Consider the following 11,905-nt stretch of genomic DNA (forward strand, 5'->3'; position numbering starts at 1 on the left):
ATACTAAAAAATAAAGTAGTGTCAATTGAGATGTTTTCTAGATGATATTGAATGGCTATACTTTTCTGGATTCATAATTTCCCAGATCCCAAACACCAGTAGTTGAAATGCAGTCCTGAAACATGACACAGCCTCCACTGTGTTTTACAGATGGCTGTCTACAGTCATACCTCTCTCAATTATAACCAAAGGTTTCAGTTTGGATTCATCACTCTATAAGACCTGTTGCCCTGTTACCTTCATTAAAAATGTATTCTTGACAGCTGCCCTTCCACTGATAAGGCTTCAATGAATAGTGAATGGATCAGCTGAAGGTCCAGATGAGGATTATGCTAAAAAAAAAAAGTGCTTTGAGTGCTCAAATTCCTAGAGAAGCACCATTTATGTACCAGTCCATTTTAACAAACAAAAACACATTCCTTTGAGAATAGTCAGCTACAAGGACTGGACTGAAAATGAGCTAAAACAAGGTAAAAGGACGACTTTAGAGAAGATGCATGTGTGTAGTAAAGGAGGACATGCAGAGGGCTGGTGTGACAGAGGACGCAGGGAACAGGGTCAGATGGAGACAAGTGATCCGAAGTAGTGACCCATAAAGAGAACAGCTGGATGACGATGAAAAAGAAGAAGGAGATTTAAATATAAAACATTGTTGGGATTTTTAAAGTTGGTACTTCCACTCCAGCCCAGGAGGTGGCGGGAAAGCACCGAAATTGTGAATGTCAAACAACTGTAACAGCAGAAGAAGAAGGACGCACGAATACGACGTCAGATAGGTAAACAATAGCACGTCCCACGGCAGACTCAAGAGAGAGGTGACATGAGATAAATTAGCTTTAAATTCTGAGTCGTGCTAGCATATTTTGTAATAAGCTTTCGTAAACATTTGAACTGTTCGTGGCGCTCTAGCTATAGGTAGCAGGCTAGATATCGGAGCTAGCTGAAGGTACGGAGGCTGGTTCCGCTGGAAACGAAGAATGTGCTTTTACAGACACTACCTGCCATAAAACGATTACAGTTAGTATCCACTGCTGCTAACAAACTGCAGATTTCATGGTTTAATTATTTGCATTTTAGACATGAACGGCCAAGCGGACGTCGAAGTCGACTACAAGCGGAAATACAAAAATCTCAAACGGAAATTAAAGTTTCTTGTCTATGTGAGTGTTTTCATTTTAAACCGTCCCGTTTCCTCTGCCGTGCTATAGTTGCGTGTCTGTCTTTGCGCTGAATTTCGTTTCGCTGGTTTCCTTTTCCAGGAACAGGAGTGTTTTCAGGAGGAGCTGAGGAGAGCACAGAGGAAACTTCTGAAAGTTTCCAGGGACAAGAGGTTTGTGAGGATTGTGTCTTCATATAGGTATGCTTTGTGCATCCTAATGGAAATGCAAAAAATAATTTTCTATACATGTTTTCCAGCTTTCTTCTGGACAGATTGCTGCAGTATGAGCGAGTAGATGAAGACTCATCAGGTAGACTAGGAACATAAAACCTTTATGAGTAAAAAAAAAAAAAAAAAGCTGTTGCTTCTGAAGTCCTGTGGATCAATTTTGTCTTTGTTTTCATCATCAGATTCAGAAGCAACTGTTTCCTCGGAAAACAGTGAAGGTGAAGGACCCAGAGAGAGGGAAAGGGAACGAGAGGGAGCAAAGAAGTAAGTCGTCTATTTAAGTAAATAAATTACCAGGTAGATCAACCAGAATCATTCACTTTTGAGTAGGTTCATATTTAACCTTTTATTTCCACCCACCACAGACGTCTTGTGCAATGCGAAGTTACCTGTTTACTTTGCATTGCACAACACTGTGTGTTATGTGTATTCATAGTAGTTGCATGCTCCATGAATCACTCATTTTATAGTTTGAGCCCAATGAATTCTGGTGTTGTCATCTTGGAATAAGCCAGTGTATTCAGGGAAGAAAAAATCCTGGGCATTCAGTATATTCCGGTAGTTAGCTGATCTCATTTTCGGACAAATAACACTACCAAACCAACCCTAGACAATCTGAAGCAACTACAGATCATAACACTGACCAACAGGTTCCCATCTGAAATCGGATAAATCTGGGATTATATGACCACATGATCTTTTTCCACTGCCCAAGATTCTAATCTTTATGCTCCCTAAACTGAAGCCTTTTCCCCCAATTAAACACCTAGTAGTTCTCTTAAGGCTATGTGTGGAAATACCCTATCTTTCAGTATTAAACATAGCCATATAGTATGATTTGATCTACAGTCATTCAATCATCACCACTTCCAGGTTTAATGATGTATTGAACAGTTCTTAACCCAATTTTTGTAGTTTCAGAGATCATCCGGAATGCATGCAGACCATTAATTTGTCCCTTTTGAAATGTAGCTCCATATACGAAGCGTGTGAATTACCACAGTAATTATTGGTGGAAGGCTCTTTCCTATTCGAGGTGTTAAATCCAGGTGGTGACTGGATTTGGCCAGTCAGTTTATATTCAGGCATTAAATGATATTAAGGTACAGGTTAGAGTAATGATTTCCCTTTGTTTAGTGTGAGTCTCTAGCCAACACTAATAAATCATAAAGTGAGTATTTTTACTGTTTTACAGTGGCTGAATGTTGTTTTTCTCCGTTTTCTTAACTGTGACTAGCTAGCACAAGACAGTGTTTTCACAATTCTGTATGAGAAGAAAAAAAAAAATTCAGCATAATCTTTCTGTCACCCTGTCTCTGAGGGAGAAGGTGGCTTGCCCTCCCACTTAGTGACAGGGTGAGAAGTTCAGTCATTTGGGACGTACTAGGAGTAGTAGCAGTGAAACGTTCCATGCATGTTCTACTGGGAGTCCGCCCCGAGGTAATCCCAGGACACGCTGTTCCACCGAGTGAGCTGGAGGAGGTGGCTGGGGAGGAGGAGGTTTGGCTTCTCTGCTGCCCCAACGTTCCGGCCCCGAATAATCAGCAGAAAATGGATGGATGGATATGCAATGAAGGCAGAAGGCGGGGGGTAGGGGACATTTTAAAGCTAGGTTTATTTGGGCTTACTTTACATGTCCAAGCCAAGTAAGCCTGTTAGGACAGTTGAGTGAAACATTTGTGCTTTCTAATTGTTAAACTAAACACATTCATATTTCTTTTTATTTAATCCATGACCTTCTTTTCAGGCGAAAAAGTAGTCCCGGTGCGTGCCTCCCTTCATCATCATCTCCTCATCTCTCCCTGCTTTCCCGTCCTGGTGTGAACTCCCTGCAGTCATCCGGCTCTGGGGCCTATCTCAACGCTGTGAGTTACTCTTTCCCCTCTTATCTTATTGCAACCAACAACAATAACATTGTCGTCATATTCATCTTCTCATCAAAGAGCATAATCTGTTTTTTTAATTTTGCATTATTTTATTCACAAGTCTGTTCCTTGCTTTTTGTTTTTAGATTTATAATTGCTCCACTGTCTTTTTATTGTTCATTCTTCTGTGTATGTTTTGTTTGTTTTTCTGTGTGTCTGTCTTATAAACTGCCCTTTGACTGTGTGCATGCATGTTTGTGTGGTCATTTGACAATGATTTGGGGCCTGCGTGTGTGTTGGGCAGATGCCCTTCCCACCAGAGTATTTGGCTCCCCCAGCTGAACGAATGAAGAAAGAGAGAAAAACAAAGACGGCAAAAAACAAGAAAGAGACTACGGGGAAGGTGAGAGAGGAAGAGGGGAAACAAGATGTTCAGGGATAAAAATAATTATGATCAAACACTTCACGCTTTATTCTCATAAACTGTACACAAACCAGCTATTTATATTTGATGGCCCGGCAGGCTGTTTCCAGTATTTTCAGTTTAGATGCATATTTATAACAAAGTAAAAAGCATCTAAAATATATATATTTCATAGTACAGTTTTTCATTTTTATTGCTCTAACAATGGCATTTCAAGACCCTTTTGTTGAGCCCCAAAATGAAAAAATATATGAGTGCATATACAGTTGTGATAAAAAGAAAGTGCACCCTCTGTCAATTGTAAGGTTTTACATATCAGGATATAATATTTAAAAAATGATCTGGTGTTAGGAGGTTTTAAATTGAGCTAAATACAACCTGAGATAAACAACACATGGCGTTATACACTGTGTCTTTATTATTTACCAAAAACATAAAATGCAGAAGCAGCTTGTGGAAAAACAAAGTGCACCCAATGACTCAGTAGCTTGTAGACCCACCTTTAGCACCAATAATCGGAAGTAATTTTTTTCTGTGTGACTTTATCAGTCTTCTTCAGTTCATTGACGTTTGTTGGCATTCATTTATGCACAGCTCTCTTAAGGTCCCACCACAGCATTCCAGTCAGGTTGAGGTCTGGACTTTGAGCCATCACACCTTGATTCTTTGCTTTTTCAGTAATTCTGTTTTAGAGTTGCTGCTGTGCTTGGGATCTTTGTCCTGTTGCAGAGTTAGCCAACAGATGATGTCACATTTGACTGTAGAATGCTTTTGTGCACAGAGGAGCTCATGCTCCACTCTATGACTGCAAGGTGCCTGAATCCAGCGGCTGCAAAGCAAGCCAAGTCATCATCCCTGCATCACTGCACCTGACACTTGATATGAGGTGTTTGTGCTGACAGGCTGTGTTTGGTTGTTTTGTATTTTTTGCAGTTTCTTTGAGCATTGTGTGTTAAGACCCACACCTGTGAGGATTGGCAGCTGTCTTGAATGTTTGCCCCTTGTGAATAATCTTTCTCACTGGAGAATGATGGGGCAGATTGTTTGGAAATGCCCTTGGGCAGCAACAGTTGCTTCTCTAAGATTGCTGATCATTGCTGATTGCTTGTGTTAACACACATCTGAATGCTCCAGATCAGAAAACTGCCAAATCGTCTGCTTTCATAAAGGTGCTCACATTTGCTGATTATCAATTAACCAAGTGCATTTGATTAGCAGCATCTGGCTGCTACCTATACTCCTAATGACACACTATAATATGCAATTGTTACGGTTGTATTTACCTAATTTTAAGACCCACTAAGGACCAGGTGAACTTATTTTTTTTTTTAATTCTATCTGGATACATAAAAGCTTAGATTTTAAGTAGAGCGTACTGTCTTTTTACCATGACTGTTCATGCTTTGTCCTGATTTACTCCGGTCATCTGTGACATTACCATCAATCCCCACTCATCATTCTTTTACACTCCGTCCATCCCTCGCTTTGTCGTTCCAAACAACAACTTCTTCTTTCTGATCTTCTTAGGTCGTTACTTCAATGGCAGCTAATTACCCATCAGGCCCTGCAGCTCCTCCAACAGCCAGTGGCCACTTCAGCTGGGTTCCTAGACAGATGTTTAGCGGAGATGCAGCTGAGGAGGAGGGCGAGAGCGACGGAGACAGTGACAGAGGAGACGAAGACAGAGGAGAGGGAGACGAGGCTGAACTCGTCATTGACATCCCTAATGAGTGAGCCTGAGTGTGCGATTAGATTTATTTATAAGTGAGGGAAATGTATGTGGATGTAAGGTTGAAAAATAGAACAGGGTTGAATGTATTTCTGCATTGAACAAACAAGTCCACACTTTTGAAAGGAGGGTCAAGCTCCCCCTTGTGGACTTAAGCTTAACTGCAGCAGCGCTGTCCAAACAATATCATCAGTAGTGCGTTTGTGTAAAATTATGTCGGGTTATTGGTCTGTGACAAAAGTGCAGTCTGCAAAGGATTAAGAAAGATCTAGAATCACTGAGCTGGATGGATACTTTACTTTGTACAGCGGTTTCAAACTACCTGCTGATTATTTTTGTCAAAACATCCACACAAACTGAATACAGCTAGGTGTGTCCTTTGTTTTTTATTGCTTAACAGCTGTCTCTGACTTTGTATTGTAGAAGTGCTGCAGTCCTTTTAAAACTGTTCAACTGTGACATAAATGTGTGCAGCTTTAAGTTTTGTTTACTTGTTACAGTTTTGGCATTTCTCATTTGTACTCACAGTTTATTTCATCAAATCAGTCAAAAATTAAAGTGTTTCTCATGAATGGGTGTGTATAGTTTTTGTACCCATCCAACTGTGTGTCAGATTAAAAGAATTTTAGCAGACTAAAAGTTTTTATTTAAACTTCACTTGTGTGTGTGTGTGTGTGTGTGTGTGTGTGTGTGTGTGTGTTTGTGTGTGTGTGTGTTATTCACAGATTCTACCGATGCAGCTTTACTTAAACAGAAAGTGTTTATCAAAATGCATTTGTAATATATTTTTTAAAGTGAAAGTGTTAAATTGCTCTTATGTTGTGGTTTATTGCCCCACCCTGAACTCACACCCTGAAACTCTCATTCCACAGCTCCACGCAGACACTGAAGTAGGCAGTCCTCTTTGTACTGTGTTGCATTTAGCTTTTTTTAAATATTTACAACACTAAAATACTGCGTAAACTTCATGTCCATGTCACTTACTGTGTATGACTGTCTTTGCTTGCTTGACCTCTTTGCAAAGGAATCCTGATACTGTTGTTGACTGAAGCCCAAGGGTACATTTGGCTCATGTTGGCCATAACTTTTAAGCAATGTGAAGGGAGCGTGGCGCGACTCCAGCTCTTCATGACTAAAAGAGAGTGCAAGATATTTTTTTCCGTTGACTCTAGAGCCGTGGTATTACATGCAGATTTCTGTTTTTGCGACATAATGATTTTGCAAAAAGCACTCAGTGCCAGCGTCATGCCTCAACAGGCATGGTTCTGATATTTAGGAGGGCAAATGTGCAAGCCATGAAAGGGAGTGTGTTCAGATTTCAAGAATCGCTGCACTCTGGGAGAGACAATGACCCGTGAAACTGTCGCTATCCGGATTTAGCTCTAATAAGGAGTTCATGAACAGACCCTGCTATATTTAGAGTTCACTTTCTCTCATTTATCTGGACTTTTAGGTGTGAAATTCTTCTTGATTTGGAAGCAAAGCAAATATTTGATCTGATAGAGCGTCAGCACTTTAAGGTAAGCGCTTTACCTAACAACAAGAGTTTGTCAATCAAATAACCTTGCACAGAGACCATTGTTTAGGCATGCAGACATACTGGTAATTGACAGCTCTGAATAGGTGTGGGCTTTGCTTGTGTACTTAACAGAAATGGGAGTTAAAGGTGTAACCATAGAGAGTATGAGAGGGAGGGGTGAAGTGGAGGTACAGGCAGAGGGAGAGTCACAGAGGGTGGAACTGACAGAGGGGGGCGAGGCTGTCAGGAAAAGGGAAATGAAGGAGTAAGCAAGATTGTGCCTGCAAACACAGACTCACTCTCACAGAGTGCAGCTAACATTACCAGCGGACAGACATGGTTGCAGAGAAACTGGAGGAGGAAACAAGGAGCGAGTGAGGAAAACAACAAGCCATCAGCAGCCAACCTTGGCCACATTATCTTTCTCATCTATATACGGAAATCACTGGGTAATTTATAAGCCTCTCCCTCTCACTCTGTGTGTGTGTGTGAGTGAGAGGAGGGGGGCATCTGCTAAGCTCACCACCATCATGCTGTGTCCTGCTGCTGTCAGTGCAGCTGCTGCGGCTGTCTGCCTGCTGGCAGTGCTGGGCCTAGGTCTGTCTCTCCCAGCTGAGGACAACTCGGAGGCAGACTTCACCCTCTGCAGCAACTGCTTCTACAGACAGACGCCTCCTCAGGGATCCTCTGCAGGCCCGCTGCTGCGCCCACGCTGCCACAGGCTGCCGGGAGGGCAGACGTTTGCCACTCTCTCCAGACCGACCTGTGACACAGCTGTCTACTCTGCCTTCCATCTCCGCCAGGGATGGACTGAGAGGGAGGGAGAGGAGGGGAGAGAACCTGTGGTAAGAGTACATCTATCACATTTCTTAAAGTAGAAGTGCTTAGTTTTAAAAGATTAAGTGATAAGTAAAGAAATGTGGTGGAAAGTAACTAAGTACATTGTGAGTGGTAACCACTCAATTTTCTAATAAAGAAAATTAAGTAAAAAACGCAGAAAATGGAGCCCTGCAAAAGACTGGTGGCGTGTCCAAAGTGTGCCCAGCCACCTGCCCTGTGACAGCTGGGATACGCTCTAGCCCAACCGTGACCCTGAATTGGATAAGCAGAAGAAAACGCATGGCTGGATTTGATGGCCACCCCTTAAGAGTGGCCTGTAATGACTATAAACTCTTTGCAGTTGAAGTTTAGACAAATTTCATCTCTAAAAAACTTTCAGGTGTTTACATCTGAATACTAGCTCAGTGCTGAATTAATTAATTAATTAATATTTCACACAAAAAATAAATAAATTTGTAAAACAGGACATTACTTCTCTACTCCTACAGAGGAAGGTCAAATCATCATCGGTATAGAAAACATGATTCATAGGAACATTTATGTACAGAATGCATTCTTACATATTACATATGTCTTACATATTGTTATTTAATAGTCAAACTAAATGAATGTTTTTATATCTAAATTTGAGCTGACACACTGGAATTAATCAAACATAACATTCGACCACTAAAATACATTTTTCTCTTCAGGAAGGCAAGTAAATAACTGCAATTTGGCATCAAAAATAATAACATGTTTCTATCTTTTTTCTGCTTTTTTGCAAAACGGTAAATTAGAGAATTTATGAATAACAACAATAATGATATTTTAGCATTGGATTGACCATTAGGAAACATAAGAAATTATTTTCGTAATTACTATGCTGTTAATTTAGGGCAGCTGTGGCATAAACCTTATATTGGTTGGTGATCTAATAACTTTGTTAAGCACTCTACTTGGAATACTTTATCCCAGACAATGGAAATAATCTGGGATAATAATAAATAAGAAGTAGTAGTATAGGAATAAGTATTACAGGTGTCTGGGGATAACTAAAGATTTTTAATGCAGAGCCTTTGAATAATACAAGTGTATTCAATATAAAATAAAACACCTTTGAAACTTTTATTTTTCAAACATTCAGCTCTCAGGCCAAACAAAAAGTTTTTTTTAATTAGGAAAGGAGTCTGATTATTTTTTCCACATTAAAAATCATTTGAAAATGGAGCTTAAAGAAAATGCAAACAATATAAATTTAAAAGATGGATTGGATCTTTATCACACTCATAATTATCAACACTGAACAGCTGGGCACACAGAAACAGGAATTAGAGATGTTTCTGTTATTGTTGTGTCCTTATATGGGAACATTTAAAAATCAGAGTGCATAGATCGAAGAGTTTGATGGACTCTTTCTTAAACTGCTGGTTTTGGTTCTTTTTCTGCCAGACAGAGCAGGAAGAAGACATTAAAGTGGCAGCACCAGCTCTTCTCAGAGGAGGTGCGGATCCATCTCATTCTGTCTCGCCCACAGACTCCCCTTTTCACCACTGGGATTCAACAGTCACAACACTGGTCCAGTCAAGCGTGTCTCCCCAGTGCAGCACTGTAGGGGGTGATCTCTACATCCTTACTGGAGCGGGAGGACTCGGGGCTGCTGAGGATGGAGACAAGGAGTGTCAGACGAAGCCGCTGTGGTCTGCGGCGTGCTGTGCTGTCCCGCAGGGGAAGGGTGGCTTCAGCGTTGGGTTAATCAGAGAGACGCAGGAAGGGGTGAGGCAAGTGAGCGTGAAGGAGCTGGAAGACATGCTAGGATTGGCAGAAATGTTCTCTGAAGGCTGCGGAGGAGGAGATGGGAAAAGTGTTGAAGTCGGAGTTGGTCTCCACAGTGAGGGACTTCCTGGAAATACAGATGTGCAGACAGACATTCTGGAAAGCCGAGAGGAGTCGATAGCTAAAGAACAGGCAGCTAATTCTCAGTCAGGGAAAGCTGATGGTGCTGACGCCATGCAGGAGACTTCAGCAGATGCAGCAACTTCTGAGAGCAGCAGTAATGAACAGGGTGATGTGACACGTTCAGGAGCTGTCAGGTCAGACTCCGACTCCTCAGCTGAACATGAAACTGCTGAAGAGACGGACACAAACTCCACCAGCACTCTGGTCTCCATCCTCTCCACCACCTTCTCCATCTTCAAATTTCCTCTGCGTCCTGTATTCTCTACAATCACACAACTACCTGGACAGGTAGCTCTAATAGCTCTCTAATAGCTCTAATATGTAAACATCCAAAAATATACTACACAAAATATAAATATAAACATAATTTAAACTGAGTTGCCCCTCTCACCATACTAACAGTTATTTTCTCTGTAAAGGATGTGCAGATATTAAGAGGTTCAGACTCAAAGATGTTTTCTGGGAGTATATCATACACTTCCATAGAGTCGAGTCTATATTAAGGGAAAGGTGCAATACTGGGTCCACTTTCTCATAAAGCATTACTGAGACTTCATGGATTACCTCGCCACACCCTAGTTTGTAAAAACATCATTGTTAACATCTTCATGATTTTGTCAGACCTCTCAGATCCACATTCCAGACACTTGTGTAACACATGTGTGACAATTGTTTTCACAGACTGGCTAATGCTCCCCGAGACTCTCTAATTTCACTAGTTACAAGCAATCCTTGAGAATTAAAAGATATTATGACTTTATATTCATTAAACAGTATAATGACGTGTGGTTCTGATTAATGTTTTCAATAGGAAAATAAAACCATTACAAATCATTAGAAATAGAAAATTTTTGTTTCTACATTTGAGCCTCGGGTAAATAAAATTGTCTCAAGAGTTTGTGTTATGTATTAACATATTCAGGTTCAGAGTTAAATAATAAATCATCTCATTCCAGTCTGCTCCGCCCGTAGACTGGAATGAGGTGTGGTGTACAGGTGGAGTTAATTCTAGGTGTAGTACATTGCCTCAAGGCTTTCTGTCTTTTTGTTGTTTATACTTCCTGCAGTCACACTGTGAAATCGACTCTCTATTCTTATCTGCGTTCAGGTCACCTATGTTCTCCAGGAAGACCTCGGAGTTCTCTCTACCCTGCCTGGAGAGACCTTCACCCTGTTCCATCTACTGACCTCTGACCTCCTCTCCTGGATGGGCACAGCAGGAGAAATGCTGCTAGGTATTGGGGAGACCTGCTTCTGTAGTGTTTATTACTGCACCTCCTCTATGATGGGGGAACTGCTGAGCAGCTGCCACACTGGGGTCACTGGTCTGGGCACCCTAGCTGGAGACACGGTGGGGGTATTTGGTGATGCTTTGGATAATGCTTGGTCGGTGACCAAGTTCTTTGGAGGGCGGCTGTGGGAGCACAGTGAGGGTTATGTGGGAACAGTGATGTCAGAGATGGGAGGTCAAGCACAAGCTGTAGGAGGAGGTTTTGGGAGACTTGTATGGAGAAGTGGGAAGGGAGTGATCAATGTGTTCAGGCTGGGTGGAGGGGTTATATTTGGAATGGTTGATGTAGTCTTTGGGGGTGTAAGAGAGGCCTTTGGGCAGGAGTCGAATGAAGAATGAAAGAAAAAAATAAGACTCAAGATGACACCTTTAATAAACTTTAATAAAGTTTCAGTTTTGGTTTGTAAATTTCTTCCAGATATGAACGTGTGAAAAACTAATTAAAGATGATGTAATTTGATATGCCTTAGTTGTTACAGATGGTTTGCTGGATTTATTTTTGAAGTAACATAGTAATGGAGTAAATTTCACCCCATTTCTTACACTGTAGATCTTACAATTCACTGTGGAAAACTGGCTGCCCAAATAGTCTGCTGTACTTGAGAGCTTAACCAACTGTGATTTGAATAACACTGTGCACACTCTGCTATTGGATGTAATTACTCAAGACAACTTGTGTGATAACTGTCACATCTGTAAATCTGAATAAAAGAGTATGCTGGGTTACCAACATGACATGCACCATTTCCTTGAATTTCCTTAATTGAATATACTTGTTTCCTTCTTCCAGTAGAACAATTTGACACATATATGTATATTTACCCAGTTACCCAGTCATATTATACTTCTACTGCAAACTGTATTTTTAGACAGTAAAAAATGACAGAATTTTACAGATTAAACCATGATGAT

At 41.0% G+C, this 11,905-nt stretch overlaps 2 protein-coding genes across 5 annotated transcripts; both read left to right on the plus strand.

Moving 5' to 3' along the window:
* The first annotated feature begins 683 nt into the window (after positions 1–683).
* ino80e (INO80 complex subunit E) lies at positions 684–5,977 on the plus strand. 4 transcript variants are annotated; one of them, XM_084943475.1, is made up of 8 exons: positions 684–776; positions 1,078–1,160; positions 1,260–1,330; positions 1,417–1,469; positions 1,570–1,651; positions 3,135–3,252; positions 3,557–3,655; positions 5,204–5,977. In XM_084943475.1, exons 2-8 carry the CDS (start codon positions 1,080–1,082, stop codon positions 5,408–5,410), a joined length of 711 nt encoding a protein of 236 aa, XP_084799601.1. In that variant the 5' UTR covers positions 684–776; positions 1,078–1,079; the 3' UTR covers positions 5,411–5,977. The 4 variants fall into 4 exon arrangements, with proteins under 4 accessions (XP_084799601.1, XP_084799600.1, XP_084799603.1 ...); XM_084943474.1 differs by having other exon boundaries at positions 743–946; XM_084943476.1 differs by having other exon boundaries at positions 761–815.
* Positions 5,978–7,112: 1,135 nt separating this feature from the next.
* LOC146377947 (uncharacterized) lies at positions 7,113–11,723 on the plus strand. The gene is made up of 3 exons (XM_084943468.1): positions 7,113–7,769; positions 9,196–9,990; positions 10,811–11,723. The coding sequence occupies exons 1-3, from the start codon at positions 7,455–7,457 to the stop codon at positions 11,330–11,332; spliced, it is 1,632 nt and encodes a 543-aa protein (XP_084799594.1). The 5' UTR covers positions 7,113–7,454; the 3' UTR covers positions 11,333–11,723.
* Positions 11,724–11,905: the final 182 nt, after the last annotated feature.

This window comes from Perissodus microlepis, chromosome 11 (assembly GCF_051167445.1).
Source record: "Perissodus microlepis isolate ML-2025 ecotype Zambia chromosome 11, ASM5116744v1, whole genome shotgun sequence".
In the NCBI taxonomy this organism is placed as follows: Eukaryota; Metazoa; Chordata; class Actinopteri; order Cichliformes; family Cichlidae; genus Perissodus; species Perissodus microlepis.